Source organism: Barbus barbus (assembly GCF_936440315.1).
Source record: "Barbus barbus genome assembly, chromosome: 45".
NCBI lineage: Eukaryota > Metazoa > Chordata > Actinopteri > Cypriniformes > Cyprinidae > Barbus > Barbus barbus.
Genome location: NC_136723.1, coordinates 5,799,101 through 5,818,997, shown reverse-complemented (window position 1 = coordinate 5,818,997; position 19,897 = coordinate 5,799,101). Strand labels below are relative to the sequence as shown.

The 19,897-nt window shown below is 36.4% G+C and overlaps 1 protein-coding gene across 2 annotated transcripts; it reads right to left on the bottom strand.

Moving 5' to 3' along the window:
• Positions 1–261: 261 nt before the first annotated feature.
• Positions 262–16,258, bottom strand: LOC306863846 (amyloid-beta A4 precursor protein-binding family A member 1-like). Of its 2 annotated transcripts, XM_079407390.1 has the most exons (13): positions 16,154–16,226; positions 12,324–13,954; positions 11,075–11,176; positions 10,926–10,965; positions 9,524–9,669; positions 8,753–8,785; positions 8,437–8,526; positions 4,950–5,153; positions 4,679–4,858; positions 3,020–3,232; positions 2,382–2,501; positions 2,163–2,303; positions 262–725 (listed from the first exon to the last, which is right to left on the bottom strand). In XM_079407390.1, the coding sequence occupies exons 2-13, from the start codon at positions 13,926–13,928 to the stop codon at positions 654–656; spliced, it is 2,946 nt and encodes a 981-aa protein (XP_079263516.1). In that variant the 5' UTR covers positions 13,929–13,954; positions 16,154–16,226; the 3' UTR covers positions 262–653. The 2 variants fall into 2 exon arrangements, with proteins under 2 accessions (XP_079263516.1, XP_079263517.1); XM_079407391.1 differs by lacking the exon at positions 8,753–8,785 and having other exon boundaries at positions 16,154–16,258.
• Positions 16,259–19,897: the final 3,639 nt, after the last annotated feature.

The window sequence follows — 19,897 nt, the reverse complement described above, 5'->3', positions numbered from 1 at the left end:
AAATTACATTTTAGAATACATTCACATAGAAAACAGATGCTTGAAATTGTAATAATGTTTACACATTTTATTGTATTTTTAATTAAATAGATGCTGGTTTTGTGAGCATAAGAGAGCCTAGCTACTGAACTGCAGTATATTTGTCAGCTTTTTGGACTGTCCAATGGTTTAAAATTCTTTAATTAAAACCATCTGCCAACCACATAGAAAACATATAAGTGAAAGTGCACACCTTTAATGAAAACGAAGCAACAAATATTTAGTTGATTGATTCCTTTACTTTGAGTTGAGAGCTTGATGAGAACAGTACAGCTCATACATCAGATCTGTGTCAATAACAGCTAGATTACAATGTTCCTGTATTACTGTGCTCAGTGCCATTGATCTCTGATAGTTTAGGTCCAGTCGTGTGTCGGGCACATGATCGATCTGCATTCATTTCTCTTTGGTTCTAATGCCGGTGGAGTGATGGCAGGTGTTCAGAGATCAGACCAGAGAGATTAAGGCAGGTCACATGGTGCTGGAATGGTATGGTTTGTGCACTAATGGAATAATAAATAAATATATACATCCAGTTAAATAAATCTGTAAACAGTTATATTAATCTGTCAATAAATAATAACTCTAGATCAGCTAATGTGGAGGTGATGGTGTCAGATGTAGACGGGTTGTTCCTGGGCCGTGAGCAGGCGGTACATGGCTGCAGGCATAGTCTTCATATGGATCTGACAAAAACAACATATTACAGTATTCACCTTTACTGGATATCCATTCATGTGTTTTTATGATTATTAGAGTATTGAGCCATTAGCTTAGCACCATGCTAACTTCAAAGCTGTAAACAGCCGTGTTATTATAGTAAACTAAGGCAGCATTTACACCATTTTTATAAAAAAAACTGAAAAGTGTTTATGCGTTTTGGCCATTCATTTACATGACAATGGTGTTTTGGCGTCTTGAAATCACAAACTTTTTAAAACAGGTTTCAAAATCCAAGTTTTTGAAAACAATGCTGTTCTCATCTCTGTGTGAACTAGAAAAACACAAATTTGTGAAAATGTTGACGTTATGTATTAGATGTTCAGTCTATAGGCTTGTGTGCAGATGCGTATTGTTGAAGTAACGTCGCAGCTACTGGCCTGGCATGAATAATACTGCATTTTTAGTTGTTTTCATAGATTTGTATGAAATAGATCATGTTGACAACACTGTTGTTTGTACAAGAAACTCTTCTAAAAAAACGCAAATTAAATACTTTTCTGTTTCAGTACATTGTTGTTGTGTTAAAACCCCTAAAACCATACATACATACATACAGGAAATAAAATAAATTAACAAATTAAATCAAATCTAAAAAAAAAAAAAACTATTTTATTTTATCTAGTTGCCAGAGATATTTTTTTTATTTTAAAATGAATAAAAACTATAGACATTTTTTTTAAACTACTAAAAATGACAAATTCCACAAAATTACTAAAACGTTATAATTAAAATGGAAAATATACTTATATAAATTATTTAAAATACTTTAAAAAAATACTATTTCAATGAAGTGCCTCAATTATCTCAAAGCGAAAGTATCTTTTTAAATGATATAAAGCATGTTGTCTGTGGTAAAATCACTATAACGCACAGCCTCGGGTTATTTATATCCCTGCTGTTATAAAATGGCAGTAATAGCAATATGATGAAAGCCAATCAATATGGCATATATTTTTAAATGTATTAATAAATAAGAATAAAGCCATACAGTTCATTAGCAATTTACAGTTGCCAAGAACATAGCAACTAAACTGTATATATAATATGCACATTTATACGGAGTATGAGTCACAGATATGTGTTCATCATGGCTCATCCAATCAGGATTTAGAGTTGAAACTCTCCAAAATCAGATTTAATAAAATCACGATCTCAAACTTGCCGTCTATGGAGGGTGAGAGAGCTCTCAGAATTCATCAAAAATATCTTCATTTGTGTTCCGAAGATAAACGAAGGTCTAATGGGTTTGGAACGACATGAGGGCGAGTAATTAATGACAGAATTTTCATTTTGGGGTGAACTATCCCTTTAATAATTTTTTCATCTGATTTATTTAATTGAACAAATTTCTGATTTAATCATGTGACTGATCTGATTCTCCAAACGAGGTGGTGGTTTACCTCTCCCACAGCGTTTGACAGGATGTGAACGATCTTCTCGTGAGGTGTGGCCACCACGCTCTGACCGTTGATCTCGATGATACGATGGCCGACGCGGACGCCTCCTCGCTCGGCGATCCCCCCTCGCATCAGACTGCAGATCTGAACAAACACAAACTCTGTCAGCAGCTGCTGCAGTAAAACATCAGACACTTCTGCTGTTTTAATATGAATACCCACAATGCCATTCTGCACACTGAAACCCAGCTGATAGCGCAGGTCTGGTCTGCGAATGAGCACCATGGTCACAGGAGGACACCTGACGATGTTCATCTTGATCCTGGATTGAGCCTTGAGCCCCTGAACACAGAACAAGCATTTGTGAAAAAATCAATCCCAGAATACACGCTGACCACGCTGTAAATGACAAAAATCGATTCAAGATAGCAGAATATACTCAATTTAAGCTTAACATATTAAATAATAATATTGTGGTAATATCCTTGCTGTTTATGGAGGGTTAGAGACCTCTCGGATTTTATCAAAAATATCTTAAATTGTGTTCTGAAGATGAACGAAGGTCTAACGGGTTTGGAACGACATGAAGGTGAGTAATTAATGACAGAATTTTCAATTTTGGGTGAACTAACCTTTTAAATTACAGTAACTAATTAGTTAGTAACTACTGTAGTTACACCCAACACTGGTGCTATGTGTTTTTATGATTTTTAGAGTCATTAGCTTAGCAACATGCTAATATCAAACTCCTCTGGAATCAATTTTCACGTTGAAATCGCTAAAGCTTAAGCTTAAGGCTACAATGCTTGCAGATGTAATAAAAGATCAGAAATGTAAACGATAGTTAAAGAAAGTCCTACTTTAATGATGCTCTGGCAGGTGGAGAGCGGCAGGCCCACCAGACTGGTGCCGTTGACGGTCATGATCTGATCGCCGATGTTCAGTCTTCCAGACTTGGCCGCAGGTCCGCCGTGCATCAGGCTGGCGATGATGACCGTGGGGAGGATGGAGCCCCAGCCGGACTCCACGATTACCACACCCAGAATCTCCCCTTTCTGCTTCTCGATGTACACCTGACACAAACACATCCCACATACTGCCGCAGTGTGCTCTCGAATACTGTTTGATACTCTAGCAGTGAAAGTCCTGTGGCTGCTGAAGACTGTATAGAAGATGATAAAGCCACTTGTGTCCCAACTGTGTCCAAATGACTCTTTATTTAATTACAGGTAAAAGCGTAATTAACTTAGTCATATTATTTAATAGTTTTAATGATGCTAGTGTGTATGGCAAAATTCATTTAAAGTAAACAAATCCTTTTATTTTAAAATGTTTGTTTTTTGTAACATCCACCAATTTGCATCGTTATCACAAAATTGTACCATTTCATTTTTGTCAAAATTAAAATAAATATACATTTTAAAAAATCTAATTTTTTAGTTTCTATTGTGCCATACAAATTTCCATCTTAAAAAAATAATGGTTTGATATTCCTGGGATCATATGTGAAAGTGACTTTTTTATTATCCTATTTCAATCAAAGTTTTTATCTTATTATGCTTAAATTGGGCTTTACATTTTCCAAAGCTTCATTTCTTATTTTAACCCTGATTTATGAACAAAAAATATATATACAGATTTTTTTCCTTGGCAAAAATCTTGACTGTGAGTAATACATGTAGCCAGATTTATATACAGCTTGTGCCAGCGCAAACCGTCTTTTGCCGTTAAAATAGTACTGTCAGGATATACTAAAGACACAGTGACGAATTAGCGCTGAAAAGGCGTGGACACAGTTATGTTTGTGCCTGACCTTCCTATGGATTTGTAGGGGTTTCCCTTTCAGACGCAAAATTTATGGGAGAAGAGTATTTACATGAATCACGCCATGCAATTTACTAAGATTTGCATCATTTCATTGGTATTTGCGGCATTACTTAACGTTCAAAAAAAGCATGTCTTAAAGCAGGCAGTAATTGGCACTGCTCTTGGTAGATTGATCTGGCTGCATCTCTGTTCTTTAATATGTGCATTGTTAGTAAATCACCTGCAGAATGATCCCCTCCCATCTGCGCTTTTATGGAATTACGCTCTAATGCCAATTTGTCCTGTTTAGTAAATCTGACCCGTAGTGTGATATTTCCTCTCTTAGCCATTTTAGAACTAATTGAACGTTGATCATTACGCGACATTTTCAAATGTAAATCTAATTCATTCATTCATTTCTATAATTGTATATGCATGATTTAATAAGAGACACACCAATTGATATTACCAGAATTCCTCCAGTTAAGTATATCAATTTCAAACTTCAAATTTCAATGCATATGATCTTCAAGCAGGGTTGAAACATTTTAGTTTAGTTTGGCTTAGCAACAAATAAATACTCTAACTGTTGCTACTTTGCAGGGCTGTACACACATATTTAAAACTGGCATAATAGACTTTTTGGGAAAGTCATAGGGAAATAAATGGAAAAAGGACATCTATAGTCACTTAATGGCAACTGGTTAACTTACATCTCTGCAGTTCTCAGACTTGGAGAAGTGAATGAGGTCGTCGTTGTACATGTCCTGAGTGTTGAGCAGGTCGCTGTACTCTCTCTGGCTCAGATCCTCTGGATCAATGCCATTGGCTCTCAGAAACTCCTGATACGCGACGCTGAAGGCCTGGCCGATGGACTGAGCAATCAGCTGAGCCTGGCAGAGAGAAACAATGAAGGAAATACATGAAACACGGAGAATTTGCATTCTTGCATGAAGCACATGGTGTAACAGTTCATCCGCGTACATCTTCTGACTCAAACACGTGGCAGATCATCCTGTACTGGCGGTGGTCGTCCCGCGCTGGGTTTGTGTGCTGCGTCTCTGCGGCGTCTAAGTTCTCCTGTGCGCTCTGAGAGCGAATCATCTTCCTGCGTGCCATCAGCACAACCATGTTCCCGATGTCAGCGATGTACGAGATGGTCCTCAGCGGATGGTCCATCATGGTGTCCTGCCAAGATAAAGACAGTCAGTTTGCTTTTTTTTAAGTGCCAATCATTAAATCTAATTTATTTTAACTGCATAAAAGTCCTTTTAACTGCATATCTGGGTCAAAGACCAGAGTCCACAACAAATAAAAAGAAAAACCTAGTTTAAACACACGGCAAATTCTTAGAAATGTGCTCTTAGTATTCATCTTGGCTTCATATGGTTTTGAAAAATGTCAATCTTTAAAAAAAAAAAAAAAAAAAATTTTATTAAATTTTTAAAATGCAACAAGCTTCTTTTTTTTTTACAAATATCATGAATTATTAATTCATAAATATTACAATTTTGGGAAGTTATCAAGCAGTGAAGCAGTGTTTGATTTTATGAATAAGAATAAAAGATTATGCCAAACTACTATTTTTTTCTTTTAAAAAATTTTATTCTTTAAATCAAATTAAATTTTTCTTCATTATGATATCAGGACATTTGAATCACCCTGACATTCTTAGCTTAATTCTCTAATAACAAAATAAATTTTATCCATCTATCTATACTGTATATATACATATATATATATATATATATATACAGTGGGTACGGAAAGTATTCTGACCCCCTTAAATTTTTCACTCTGTTATATTGCAGCCATTTGATAAAATCATTTAAGTTCATTTTTTTTCCTCATTAATGTACACACAGCACCCCATATTGACAGAAAAACACAGAATTGTTGACATTTTTGCAGATTTATTAAAAAAGAAAAACTGAAATATCACATGGTCCTAAGTATTCAGACCCTTTGCTGTGACACTCATATATTTAACTCAGGTGCTGTCCATTTCTTCGGATCATCCTTGAGATGGTTCTACACCTTCATTTGAGTCCAGTTGTGTTTGATTATACTGACTGGACTTGATTAGGAAAGCCACACACCTGTCTATATAAGACCTTACAGCTCACAGTGCATGTCAGAGCAAATGAGAATCATGAGGTCAAAGGAACTGCCTGAAGAGCTCAGAGACAGAATTGTGGCACAGATCTGGCCAAGGTTACAAAAAAAATGTCTGCTGTACTTAAGCTTCCTAAGAGCACAGTGGCCTCCATAATCCTTAAATGGATGACGTTTGGGACGACCAGAACCCTTCCTAGAGCTGGCCGTCCGGCCAAACTGAGCTATCGGGGGAGAAGAGCCTTGGTGAGAGAGGTAAAGAAGAACCCAAAGATCACTGTGGCTGAGCTCCAGAGATGCAGTCGCGAGACGGGAGAAAGTTGTAGAAATATGTTTTCTTCCCATATTTTTTTTCACTATGTACGGGCCACAAGAGAAATATTAAGGGAATAAATGAAGACAGCTATAGCCTATACCAGTGCTTCTCAAAGTCTGGACTTCGGTCCGGATCCGGACCCGGAGGGAATTCAATCCGGACCCGCTTCTATTTCATATTTCAAGAACACTAATTATATTTCCTACTTTGATAAACGCACGTTAAACTTGTAAATCATTTGTTTATTTATTCTTATTTTTTATGTCTTTTGGAGAAGGCCCGAAATTGCAGGCGAGATATTGAAACTTTTCCTTCATGACGTTGTCATCATGACATCCAGTGAGCGTATGACGTTTGACATAATCGGCGACATTTCACCGCTAATATTTAAATTTTTTTGTTTTGTTTTGCTATCACTTATATTATGTCAATTTGTCTTATAGCAGTGCCCAGTGTATACATTTATTTGTGGCGGCTTGTCACAATATCAAAACTGACCGCTACAAATAGATTTTCCAAAAGGCTTATACTTCATAGAATAAACTGAGCACTGCGCGTTTCAAAAATAAAATGCTGCGCGGGTGTTTTTATATGAATGTATCTTTTAAAAGAACCGTCCGTTTTCTTCAGAAAAGCTTTGATGTCAATTTTCATTTGGTCTTTCCTGTAATGGCTGATAAAGTAGCGCTTATTTGATTACAGTCGTTACCGGGGAAACAGGTATATATCACGCTCCAACAGCGCCTCCTGCTGGCAGAGAATCAACTTGCATTTGCTAGTCTGCGGGAAACACTGGTGTCTGTCAGCAAACATAAACAAAAAAGCATGCTTCAGAACTGTTTTGAGAAGGTGCTTAAGTTTTGAGCCATGTATTATTACTATGAATTAGGCTACTACTACTACTATTACTATCTTGTGCCCTGCAATAACCATTTACGCAAACTCTCTTTTGATATAAAGGGAAAAAAAGAGAAAATCGGCCCAAAAAATCAGCATCATGTATCGGCCATAGGCTGCCCTGATTTCTAAATATCGGCATTGGCCAGAGAAAAAACATTATAGGTCGACTTCTACTGCTGACACTTAAATTAATTGTTTTGCCACTTTTGCACTTGTTATTAAAGTATTTTGAATGCAAAGGGAACCTTTTTTTTTTTTTTTAAATGAGTGTTTATTTGTTATATGTTATGTATGTTTATTAAAAACACGTTTTGTAATAACCAATTGTTCCGGACCTTTGACACTGATGAAAATTCAGATTTGGACCTTTGAATGTAGACTTTGAGAACCCCTGGCCTACACTGTTATCAGCATATGTTGAAGTAGATTCATCTCTCGTCGTCTCTGAGAGAATAAGCGGCGTCAGATGCCGTCATTACTCCATCATTGCATTTTACTTTCACTTTCTGCTTATAGTGAATTGACTGAGATTAAGACGTTCACCGGCATTAATATTGCGCAAAGTTTGCACGTGTGCTTGTGTGTTATCCATTGGCTTACCTTCATGGTTTAAAATATAAATATTTCCAACATTGCGATATAAACAATTGCCCTGCCCCCTGTATCAAAAACATACCAAACCGTGACACCACTGTGTCGTATCGAACCGAACCGTTACCCTAATATATACATAATAGTCCAAAAAGAAAACATATGTTTGTGTATGTTAAGCTACAATATAAAATACTTACATCATATTTTAAATAGTATTTCAAATAATGATTAGAATTTCATTCTTTCTATCAAATTTTCTTCATTATGATATCAGGACATTTGTATCACCCCAGCATTTTTGACTTAATTCTCCAATGAAAAAAATCAATGAAATGAAGATTGAAATGTAAGAAACATGCAGTAGTGAGTCACTTTACATGTTGGTCAGACTGTCTAAGTGGGCAGTACTAAGCCAGAATAGCCAGACGGCATCTACAGTGACAAGCCTGTCCAGCACAAGACATGTGAAGCTGTTCTCTCATGTATTTTTAAACAGCAAATTCAAAGTGAGACAAGCATGAAAGTGATTCAAAGGGTGTTGTGCACCTGTGTGTAAGCGCTGAGCACTTTGATCCTCTGCGTCGATATAAAGAGGTCCACTTCTGTTCTGGCCGGCGGCCCACTCTCACTGCCCTGCTGATAATGTAGAGGAAGACAAACAGTTATTACTCTTAAAATAGCACCTCACCTGCTGTACTAGCATATACACCGCTCTCTAATCTCCCATAGAAGAGATGCTGTTAGATTTGAATTCCTTGCTACTTATAATCATTAAAATGCCTGTCAAAAGAAAAAGAACAGCAACAAATACATAAAACTGCAAATACTAAACGTACTTAAGACCCGCAAACAAATACCATACCTTATTTCTGATTTTGGCCTGTGTCTGGGCTGTCTGCTCGACAAGGAACAAATAAAAACATATAAAGCCTACAAACAAAAGGGCATGGTGGGTGTCTCAGATGCAGCGCGATTGGTTTGTAGATGAAGGATACGCCCGGATTAAATAAAACAGGAAGGGGGGGTGGGGTGGGTGGAATATTGGTATTGTGATAGGCTAAAGGTTTGTGGGAAACACTATCAAAATTTGGGCTGTGATCAGAATGACATCAGCGGGCCCAGAGACAAAAACTGACTCTCGGAATCAACTAACTGTCACTCATATTGATATCCAGAGATGCTTGTGACATGTTTTTCACCCATAACCTCACATAAGGGGAAGTCGTGGCCTAATGGTTAGAGAGTCGGACTCGTAATCCAAAGGTTGCGGGTTCGAGTCTCGGGCCGGCAGGGATTGTAGGTGGGGGGAGTGAATGTCCAGCGCTCTCTCCACCCTCAATACCACGACTGAGGTGCCCTTGAGCAAGGCACCGAACCCCCAACTGCTCCCCGGGCGCCGCAGCATAAATGGCTGCCCACTGCTCCGGGTGTGTGTGTGTGTGTGTGTGTGTGTGTGTGTGTTCACGGTGTGTGTGTGTTCACGGTGTGTGTGTGTTCACTCCTATGTGTGTGCACGTTGGATGGGTTAAATGCAGAGCACTAATCATATCAGACAGGGACATCAAATAATCAGTACACCAGAGGAAGCTCCAGCTGGGTGTCCCCGCTCTATATATGCAGGTGTGTTCCTCACCCGGACGCGGCTCATAGCCTCCTGGGCCTGCTGCATGCGGGCGCTCTTCGTGGGCGTCCTCTCTGACAGCAGCTGGGTGGAACCCAGGTAGTTTGCGGCAAATATGATGCCGTCAATCAAGTCCTCAGGGTCACACGGGCCAGGAACTGTGGAAACAGGCAGACCATAAACACAACCGAGCATTAAACCTGACATCGTGCATTATTCTTAGGATTCAAATCAATGAATCCCTCTGAATGTTTTGTTTTTGTGGTTGTAACTCTCATTCTTACAAGAATCAAAATCTCAGTTCTGGCACAAGTGTAATATTATTATTATTTTTTTATCAGAAAAAAGGCAAAACAACAAATATATTGTGTATAAATTCCTTTTACCATTGAAAGAATACTTATAAAACACATTATATATATTTATTCTTCATTCTTTTATTCATTTTTGAATAAAATTAAATAATATGAGACATTTTTGTCGTGAAAATGTATCATATACATATTAAGTTATAAAATATAATATTATGTACAGTATATAAAAAGCAATACTTATATATAATATAAATATTTATCTTTTTAAATTATTTTTATAGTATGTAAATAGTATTTAATATAATATGTATTAGTTTGTATTTCATTTTGAGGTCAAATATAACCTGGACATATTTTTGCCAGACTTTGTGACACAAATTTACACATATTTGTACAGTTATTATAGATTTAAATATAGTTGTAAAGATGGATTACAATCTTACAAAATTATTTAGGATAATACATTTCCTATGAATCATAATAACAAGGAATAAATTCCTTATGAATACTTACGAATCATAATAGTCCAAAAAAATAAAATGTTAGCATATATTCAGATATAATATATATAAAAAACCTTTTTAAATAGTATATAAAATAATAATTAAAATACTTTTTATTCATAATTAAGCCTATTGATGAGGACTGTATGATCTTTGAATAATATCGCTCTTTAAATGCAAGATATCAAATATACCCAATCAAATATACTTCAGTTTATCTTTAGTTGGACTTCAGCACTACTTTACAAAAAGTACAAAATTATTTGTTCCAATTTAGCAGATTTTAAGTTTAGTATACCAAAAATACAATTGCAGGTTATTTTTATAAAGCACACAAATATGTAAAAGTATTTGTATTATACTTAGCATGGAATAAATGGATTTCAAATACATTTTAGTATATTTATTTATATTAATATTTATAAATAATATACCTGGGCATATTTTTGAAAAGCATTGTGAGAATGTGAGATTTACATGGAACTGAAATCTAAATATATTTGTATAGTTGTAAAGATAGCTTACAATGTTACAAGATTACGCAGGATAATGAATTATTTGACCAGTATAATAAAAGCCTGCTTTCCTTAAACTTACCATCAACATATGTAGGGAAAGAGGCCAAATTGTTCCTAGTCTGCAAACCAAAGACACAGTTTTACTACAATTCACAGTAAAACTGTAAAAAAATAGGGATAAAGATTACATCATAAATATGTCAACTGCAGTCTAATATAATAATCTACCTCTTCACATGGCACGCTAGGACTGACGTCTACATCCTGGTCCTGATGATAAACTCCAGAGGATTCTGCTCCCAAAGGAAGTTCAGCATCTTGAATTGGAGCCTGTAAAAATTAAGCCGCTGCTAGTGAATAATATCAAACACTGCATTAATGCCACACTTATTCTTTTTAAAAACTTCAGTGTAAATGCGTGATTTGAATCACTTGATAAGTTGGTGTTTTATCTAATTACTGTAGAAATTATCAATTGTAAATATCAAATTATATCTAAAACCATATATTCCATGGTTTCTGTTCCTGCTGTAGACCTTATGTTAACTAATCAAATTCAATGACTTTTCCTGTCGTTCATGATTAGTCTATAAAGATATGAATACGGTTAAAGTGTACGATTTTAAAAAATTATAGAAATTCCACTCATTTCTAGTAGCTTAAATATTTTTACTTGTGCTGTCAAACGATTAATCACGATTAATTGCATCCAAAATAAAAGGTTTTGTTTACATAATATATGTGTGTGTGCTGTGTATATTTATTATGTATATATAAATACAAACACATGCATGTATATATTTACGAAAAATTTTATGTTTATGTATTAAATATATTTACATAGAATGTATATATATGTAAATATTTTCAAAATATATACTGAATGTATTTATGTTTGTATTTATATATACATAATAAATAAACACAGTATGCATACATATATTATGTAAACAAAACATCTATTTTGGATGCGATTAATCGCGATTAATCGTTTGACAGGACTAATTTAAATATATTTATATTTAAATATTTATATTTATATTATAAAATATAATAATATAAATGCATGAATGTATATACATGTAAATATGTTCTAAATATACACTGAATGTTTGTATTTATATATACATAGTACACATGAATATAGTATGTAAACAAAAACTTTTATTTTGGATGCAATTAATCGTTTGACAGCACTAATTTTTACATAAAGATAAGCATAACTCCATGTCTTTTCAAGGCATGGAAATGTAGAAAAATGTGTCTTTTACAAGTTTTCCAAGGCTGCAGGAAACCTGGTATTCAATGTTTTTCTTTAGGCTATTTGCCTAAAAATACTCACTTCATGTCTGTGCTTATAGAATAAAAAACTTAAAAATTCTGCAAAAAGTGTCAAATTGTGGCCTATTTAAAATAAACTTTCCTAAGGAACCTCACCGTAAGGAATTACAGTAATTATGCTGGACAGCTCACTCACCGCATACTGTGGAGAAGACTGTGATAGCTGACATGCAGACTGTGGATGTGAGTGACTCTGAGGCTGTAGCTGAGGATGGTTCTCCTCAACAGGGCTCATATCCTGTCTCATCACCCACACGGGCTCTGTGATCTTATCAGGCGTGTAGGGCGAGCGCACCGTCTTGGTCTTCACCTCCTCGATAGCTTCCTTAATATCCTTGATGGCCAAAGAGACAGCATCTCCTGTAGCTCTGCAAGACTCTGTCATCTGATCCTGGGCTGGAGTGGACAACTTGTCAGGTCTTTCCACTACTTCTACCTGCAAATCAGGTGAAAGCTGAGCAGTTTCCGAAGTCTCCTCTTGGGGAAGGGCTTCTTGAGAAAGGCTAGTCGAGCTTGACATCTTCCTGACCTGGGCTCTGACTCTCCCTGAGCTTTCGGCTTCATCTCCTGACTGTTCATCATAGTGGTGCAGCCTGGAGCCCACTAAACTAAGCTGAACGAAGTCTTCCCGTGGGTCGCACTCATCTGTGGTCACGCTCTGGTTCCTCTCGTACATTTGAGGTCCCTCAAGGGCTGGATTGGGATCTGTTAGGTATGATTCTGTCGGAGTCTCTTCGGGGTGAGAATCTGGGCTTAGTTGTGGGTAAGAATCAAAGCAGGCTTCAGGACTGGAGTCTGAGAGATCTTCTTGATGGTCTTCGACATGGGACATGGGACTCTCAAACCCTTTATCCTTATTTGTATGAGCGTAACCGGTGTTAGAAGGGTATAACTTTGGATCGGAGTTGTATCTTCGAAGAGTCTCAGGGAAGGTCCGTGGAGACTGGAAAAAAGGTTTGTTCATCATCTGGTGAGGAGATGTGGCGAATGGTGGAACGTCTACTCTTAGCGGACTGGTTCTCTTACTTTCAGGATGACTTTTTGAAGCAATCTTAGGAGGAGCATAGTCCTGCTCAGGAGTTTCTTTGAAATAGTCCTCTTCTTGGTTCTCTTTCGTCAGTTCCTCTTCACCAAATGTTGATTCTTCACTTTGAACCTTCTCCTCCAACTGTTCCATTGAAGACTCTGGATCACGATCAACTTGTGTATCAGATGAATGGGACATATCTGGACTGTTTTCATCCAGTCTATCAGTGATTGGTTCATCCTGAGGAGAAGGAGTCAGCAGTTCTTGAGAGGAATCTTCTGGAGATAATGGCTCTGAAGCTTGTTCTTTTGGAGGAGTTTTGACCACCTCTTCTTCTTCTTTGTACTGTTGTCTATATCTGTGCTGATGGAGTCTCTCTCCGCTTCGATGGTGTCTTGACACCCCCGGTTTGGGCTGTTGGCCAGCTCTAGCTTCTGTATCTTCGCTCTCAGCCCGCCTGAGTTGTGCTTGACTGGGAGCATACCGCCTACGGTGACGCGGTGCAGCTCGGCTTGATCCAGACGTGTGCTGGCGGGCTTGGTGGTGATAGTGTTGATGGTGATGGTGGCCTTGGCCTTCTGCATCCGGATTGTGAAGCTGGCATGGCCTCCATCTCGGTCGATCTCCCTCTAGAGGCATCCCATTGGGCTGCTTGCTGCGATGAGGGGGAGGACCTCTGAGACCCGCCTCCTCTGGCTCCTCCCTATGGCTCATGGCTCCGCCCACTCACTGCTCATCGCCTGAATGACAGCCAGAAATCATAAAGGTAGTTTATTCAACAATTTATATGGGAAAACATGTTATGGGAAGCAGAAAAACTGTCAAATGTCCAAAAAACATATAGTCATAGCAAAATTTATTCAGACACCTTCAACATTTCTCACATTTTCACAGTTTATAAAATGGTAATAAAATATGACAAGAACTCAGTTAAACTGTGTCAGAACAAATTCATCTTAATAATGTCTGATAACTTTGATAGAAAGGTATGCAATGAATTAGGTTGAATAGCTGTCAGCTGTTAAATTTAATTACAAAATTAAATAATACCAGTTTAGGTCAACCAATTACCAAGCAATGCTTAATTTTGTTCAGTCTTTGGTGTAAAAAGGTAGCATTAGCAATTAAAGAAAAAGCAATTAAGCAAAACATGGTCAGGTTAAAGTGTCTGAATAATTTTTGATCCCAAATTTTACTGGTAGTGCACTGTATGAAGAATCTTTGGGTATAATATGTCACAGTTTACTTTTTTGCTATCCTCACTTACATAAATTAACTATAGTGTCCTACACCCACTAGTAAATGAATATCAAAAATTATAGCTGGTGTCTGAATAGTTTTTGGTTTGACTGTATTAATGTGATGATCTAACAGATATAAATGTAACTACAAATGCATTTAATGTCTAAACAAGCTATGTGACTCTTATACGTGTCTGTGTAATGACAGAGTAACACATTGCATTTGTGTTTCTGCACAGAGATGTGGTTTATGGCAGTGGCGCTGTCACAGATGGCCTCACCGTGGGCAGCCGTCATGCTGTATACTCCACCAGTCCTGAAATTCAGCAGATTCATCTGTCAAACCTCCCATAAAACCCAAAGCCAGGGAATTTAACTCCCTATTTAAACAGATCTTCACTTTCATGCAACGTCTTTGTATTGTTTATAACTGAGAGCATGCATGCATATAGACTAGAGTCACGCTGCAGTTCTGGTGCCAGGTGGTTTCACTCACTTTCTGATGGCAAAAAGTGGAACTACAATATACACTAATACAAAAATAAATAAAAAACTCATTCAATTCAATTTGTCAGTGGTACCAGCCAGTAGTATAGTATAACTGTGTATGAAATGACAAAAAATATCAATTTAATAATGTTAATGTAAATAATATTAAAAACAATAGTAAAGCACAGTAGGTTTAATGTACGATGAGTTTCATTTAAATGCAAATCCTGCTTCAATTGTAAAATCCTGTTGTGGTTAAAAAACAAATAAATAAAAAAAACCTGAGAGCTGGTAATAGCTGTGGCTTGACAGTCACCATTATGGGGCAACTTTTGGTGCCTGTATGTTTTTACAGTTCATGTCTGTGAATATCTGATATCAATAAGCCTTACCTTAAAATAGACTGAACTACCTCAACAATACAGCCGTATTGGTAAAACAATACAAAGTAAAAAGCGGTAAAACAGAAGGCCACATTTTTGGCCTTTTCGAGAACCATAACTAATAAATAAACATAAAAATAAAGATGATAGAAGGATGCATTAATTTAAATGCAAAACAAAACACCATAAACGAACGTAAATATAAAACATAATCAAATGAGATGCATCAGGTGAGGATTTTTGGAAACCTTTCACTGTAATTATTTTGTTTACAATATTTTAAAATACATGCTGAATGTATAGATATCATAAATCAAAAGGGTGTTTTTTTCCAATAGTGAATAATTTTTAACATAAGATTACATATAATGTTCGGTCAAATCTATTATTATTGTTTCACTGTATATATGTTCAAAAACAGGTATAATTGTGGCATTTTTACATCAGCATTACAATTCTGCCTCTTAATATCAAGAGAAATCCTCTAAATAAGCGCAAGCCAGCAGCCTTAAGGCGAAAGCGCATTGTTGTTACATTGTATCAGGATTGTCGCTGTATTTATTCAGTGCTGCAGTCACACACCGCTACCATCTGGACATCTCTGCGCCAAGAAACATTAACAACTAGTGATACTTTCAATGAAGCACACAATAAAACACCAACATATGAATCTGGAAACTTTCCCCCGGTAATAGAAGTTAAAAGCGTGTTATTTGGTAAAGTAAGGGGCCTGCTCTGAGGCACATCCCTCCCCGGTGAATAGATGAGCAGGTGCAGCTCCTGAAACACGACACACAGACGCTTACTGTATCATCCTTACACTCACCTGTTATCAACACAAGCGATGAAGAAGAGCTCTTCGGCTTGCCTTCATCTTCGTCGGTCGTTCTTCTCAACACAGTGGGATTAAAGCGAGCGGATCCCAGACTCCTCCTTCTTCACACAGTGACATAAAAACGGATTATACCCCAAGTAGGACTCGCTGCATCCTGCGGTGGACATCCAACCCAGCCCACATCCAAGTGTGACGCCACAAGCCACGCCCATACCAATACAGTCACGCCCACGTCAAAACGTTACGCCAGAAACCACGCCCTATCATATACGTCACCTCTTGTGATTCCATAGATATGTTGTGATTCCCCGGGAAACCCGGAAGTGAAGTTATGTCCAATCAATTTACAGCCGTTTCTGGGATCTAAATAAAACGTTTTCTTATTTCTTTAAAGGATGTCTAGGCTAAAATGGCACAACTTAAGTCTAATATATTCAATATGTCTAATGTACAGCGCCTGTAAAACACTTGCATTGGTTGATTAAATTAGGCTAATTGTAATAAAAACTTCTACACATTACCTTGTTCATATAGCCTATGTAATGAGATAAATTCACATTTATTACTACCGATTTTAAACTACCTAAGACACCTTTTAGATGTATCAAATTTAAAGGAAACAATTAGATTTTGTTATTGTAAAAGTCACAACACATTGTTATAATTTATAATCGTCATTTAATTTTCTAAAGATGTGTTGTTCCACTTCTTGTTAACATTTGAATGATAGGATTGACAGTTCTCCATACAGTATGCAGTAGTCTGCACATACATATGCTAAATAGAGATTGCTTGCTTTAATAGATTATAACAAATAACATGGCATTGATATTCAGGCCTTGTTCATCAACAAAACTTCATATGAAGTGTGTCCAGGTCCTCCACATTTAAAGATGAATAAACATACATCCCTTGCTTCATTGGGTATTTTTATATTTATTATTTTACAAAAATTTTTTTTTTTACAAAAAATATGTTCTATAAGAGATAAGTTCCAGCTATCATAAATGAACAGCTGAATGATCAGATAAACAGTTCTTGGAGAGTGGGGAGGGTTGTACCAATGATTCGCTCAGCAGTCCGGACCACCCTCTGTAGTCTTCTGAGGTCAGATTTGGTAGCTGAGCTGAACCAGACAGTTATTCAAGTGCAGAGGATGGATTCAATGATGGTGGAGTAGAACTGTTTCAGCGGCTCCTGTGGCAGGTTGAACTTCCTCAGCTGGCGAAGGAAGTACAACCTCTGCTGGGCCTTTTTCACAATAGAATCAATGTGATTGTCCCACTTCAGGTCCTGAGAGATGAATAAAAAGACATCTCTTGCTTCATCCGATTCGACCCCAGGTAGTCTTTGATGGCATTTTGTTGATTTTTACTGTCCATCTGGATGAAGGCAGGCCCTTTCACCTCCCACAGAATAACTGACGGTGACTCTGTATCCAACACAACACTGGCCCAATGTCTCTTACATACTTCCACTTTATGTCCTCTTGGCACTCCTGTTAAAAATACAGAATACGTGTTTGTTGGTCCACTAAATATTTGTCATACTAAATAGCATTTACTTCATGATTTACCTCATCATTTTGCATACAAGAATATTTATGATTTTAAACCACAAAAATAAATCACTACAGTATCTAGGACCAAAAATGTGTAGAATGCTGTAAAATATGACAAACAAACATTGACAATCATTATGTGATCTTTCCATTGATATAGAATAATACAAAGATAATTTGTCACAAACACAGAGTTATCCAGCAATTCATAGTGAAATCATTTCACTTTCTTGCTGGATAACACACACACACACACACACACACACACGTCAGTGATATCTAAGTAATAAGGTGCCAGTGTACAGTTCAAAACACATAAGCAGGCTGAACTGTTGTTTACACACATGCACACATTCAAGTTGTCAACGTTTTAAGTCTTCTTAAAGACAAAATATGTTTTTTTTTACTTACCAACACAGCAAACTTCCTTTTAGCGGTTTGCAAACAATTCGACTTATCTTCTTGTCGATGCTTTTTCCTGTTTCAAAATAATAAGTATGTGACGTATTTGGACACAGGCGTGGCTTGTGACGTATACAGCAGTAAATACCCTCCCTGCCCCAAAACCACCCCATCTGTCTTGTGCTTTTGAGTCAATGACACTTCCTTTGCACATATTAATATGTTCAGAGGTTATTTTCTCTATAAGAACTCCGGACTCAGAATTGAATCTTCATCACAGTGAATAACAAACTCGTGGTTGTCGCTTCGTGTTTATTTCAGTCGCGTCGCGCTGGGTAGCCCCGCCCACAGTGAAATCTCATTGGTCCCATGTGTAAATATGTAAAACACACGATTAAAGAAAAAATATCCCTTTATATAAAGTATCTAAATACAAATGTATAAATTAAATTAATAAATTCATATATATTTATTTTTAATTATGTTTTATTCAAAATGTAGTCTATCGCTTTGCATAACGATTTAAATATACCTCAAAATACTAACAAGGCATTTTATACATACAAATAAAAAATATATAAAAGTATACGTACAAATTATGTATGGATGTATGCTAATCCTATAAATAATGCCTAAATGTCAGAAAGCAGCAGCATTTGGAAACATGCACATCCTTAAATCTATAAATTGTTGCTAGAGTTTAAGGATTCACTTATAATTCAGTACTGTAGCTGGAATGCAAATATTTTAATTTATTTATTATATGAGTATGCAGCAGGTGGCACTATTAAACAAAACTGGATAAAAATCTTACCACTTTTACACATACAGGCCACTCAAAAAAAAGAGTTTTTCTATGTCTATATAATAAATAAAAAAGCAACAATTATAATAATAATAATAATAAATATTTGTTTTCTGTATTTATTCCATATTTATTTTCTGTCACACAAAGGCTCGTTCTTGTACTGTAAAAAAAAAAAAAAGTAAGGCAACCAGCTTCAGCAGATCTTTAAGTTTTCTCAACATCTTGTTTTAAGTTTATACAACAAAAAGTTGATAAATGTCCTAAAAAATAAGTTGAGAAAACTCAAAAATCTGCTGAAGCTGGTTGCCTTAAAATTTTAAGTTGGCTCAACTTTTTTATTTTACAGTGTGGTTTTGTTTAGTATATTTTATTCTATTTTTACATTTTATATACTTACCCTCTGATATTTTTCTTCAGATATAGCTGCTTTTATTTCCCCTACTAGTTTCACGTGAGGATTCTGGTTTGCGTGAGGAACACAGATGAGTTTGGTTTTCTTTATCATTTACTGTATTCACTTTATTTGACCACAAATTGAACTCGCACTGTAAAAACATCTGCCTGTTAGCCACGACAGGGCTTGTCACGCAAAAGAGCGTACATTTGATCAGGTATTTTCTCAAGTATAATGTATCAGTAATGTGTATACAAAGGGAGGAACACAAAACCGGACCTAATTTGAAACAAATGTCAATTCTGAAATCAGCGATTGCGTATTCAGTTTAGTTCCCGGGACTCTCCTGGGGAACTTCTTCATGTGGTCAAGAATCCAACCCTTCCCAATGAGTTCAGATAAAACAACATCCAGCCTCCTCTGGCCCTGTGTCACATTCTACACTGAAAAAAGTAAATCTGAGTGGATGTAAATGTTAAGTAATTAAAATGCGTGATATCAACAATAAAATGTTATGTTTGTATATTTACATGAATATATCTAGTTTTGAATTAATCTGCATTTGTTCAA

Coding starts and splice junctions, on each gene's coding strand:
- LOC306863846 (XM_079407390.1), bottom strand. CDS start 13,928: ATGAGCCATAGGGAGGAGCCAGAGGAGGCGGGTCTCAGAGGTCCTCCC. Junction 10,966..11,074: donor CTAGCGTGCCATGTGAAGAG/GTAGATTATTAT, acceptor TTTGGTTTGCAG/ACTAGGAACAATTTGGCCTC. Junction 8,786..9,523: donor AGGCTATGAGCCGCGTCCGG/GTGAGGAACACA, acceptor CTTGTCGAGCAG/ACAGCCCAGACACAGGCCAA.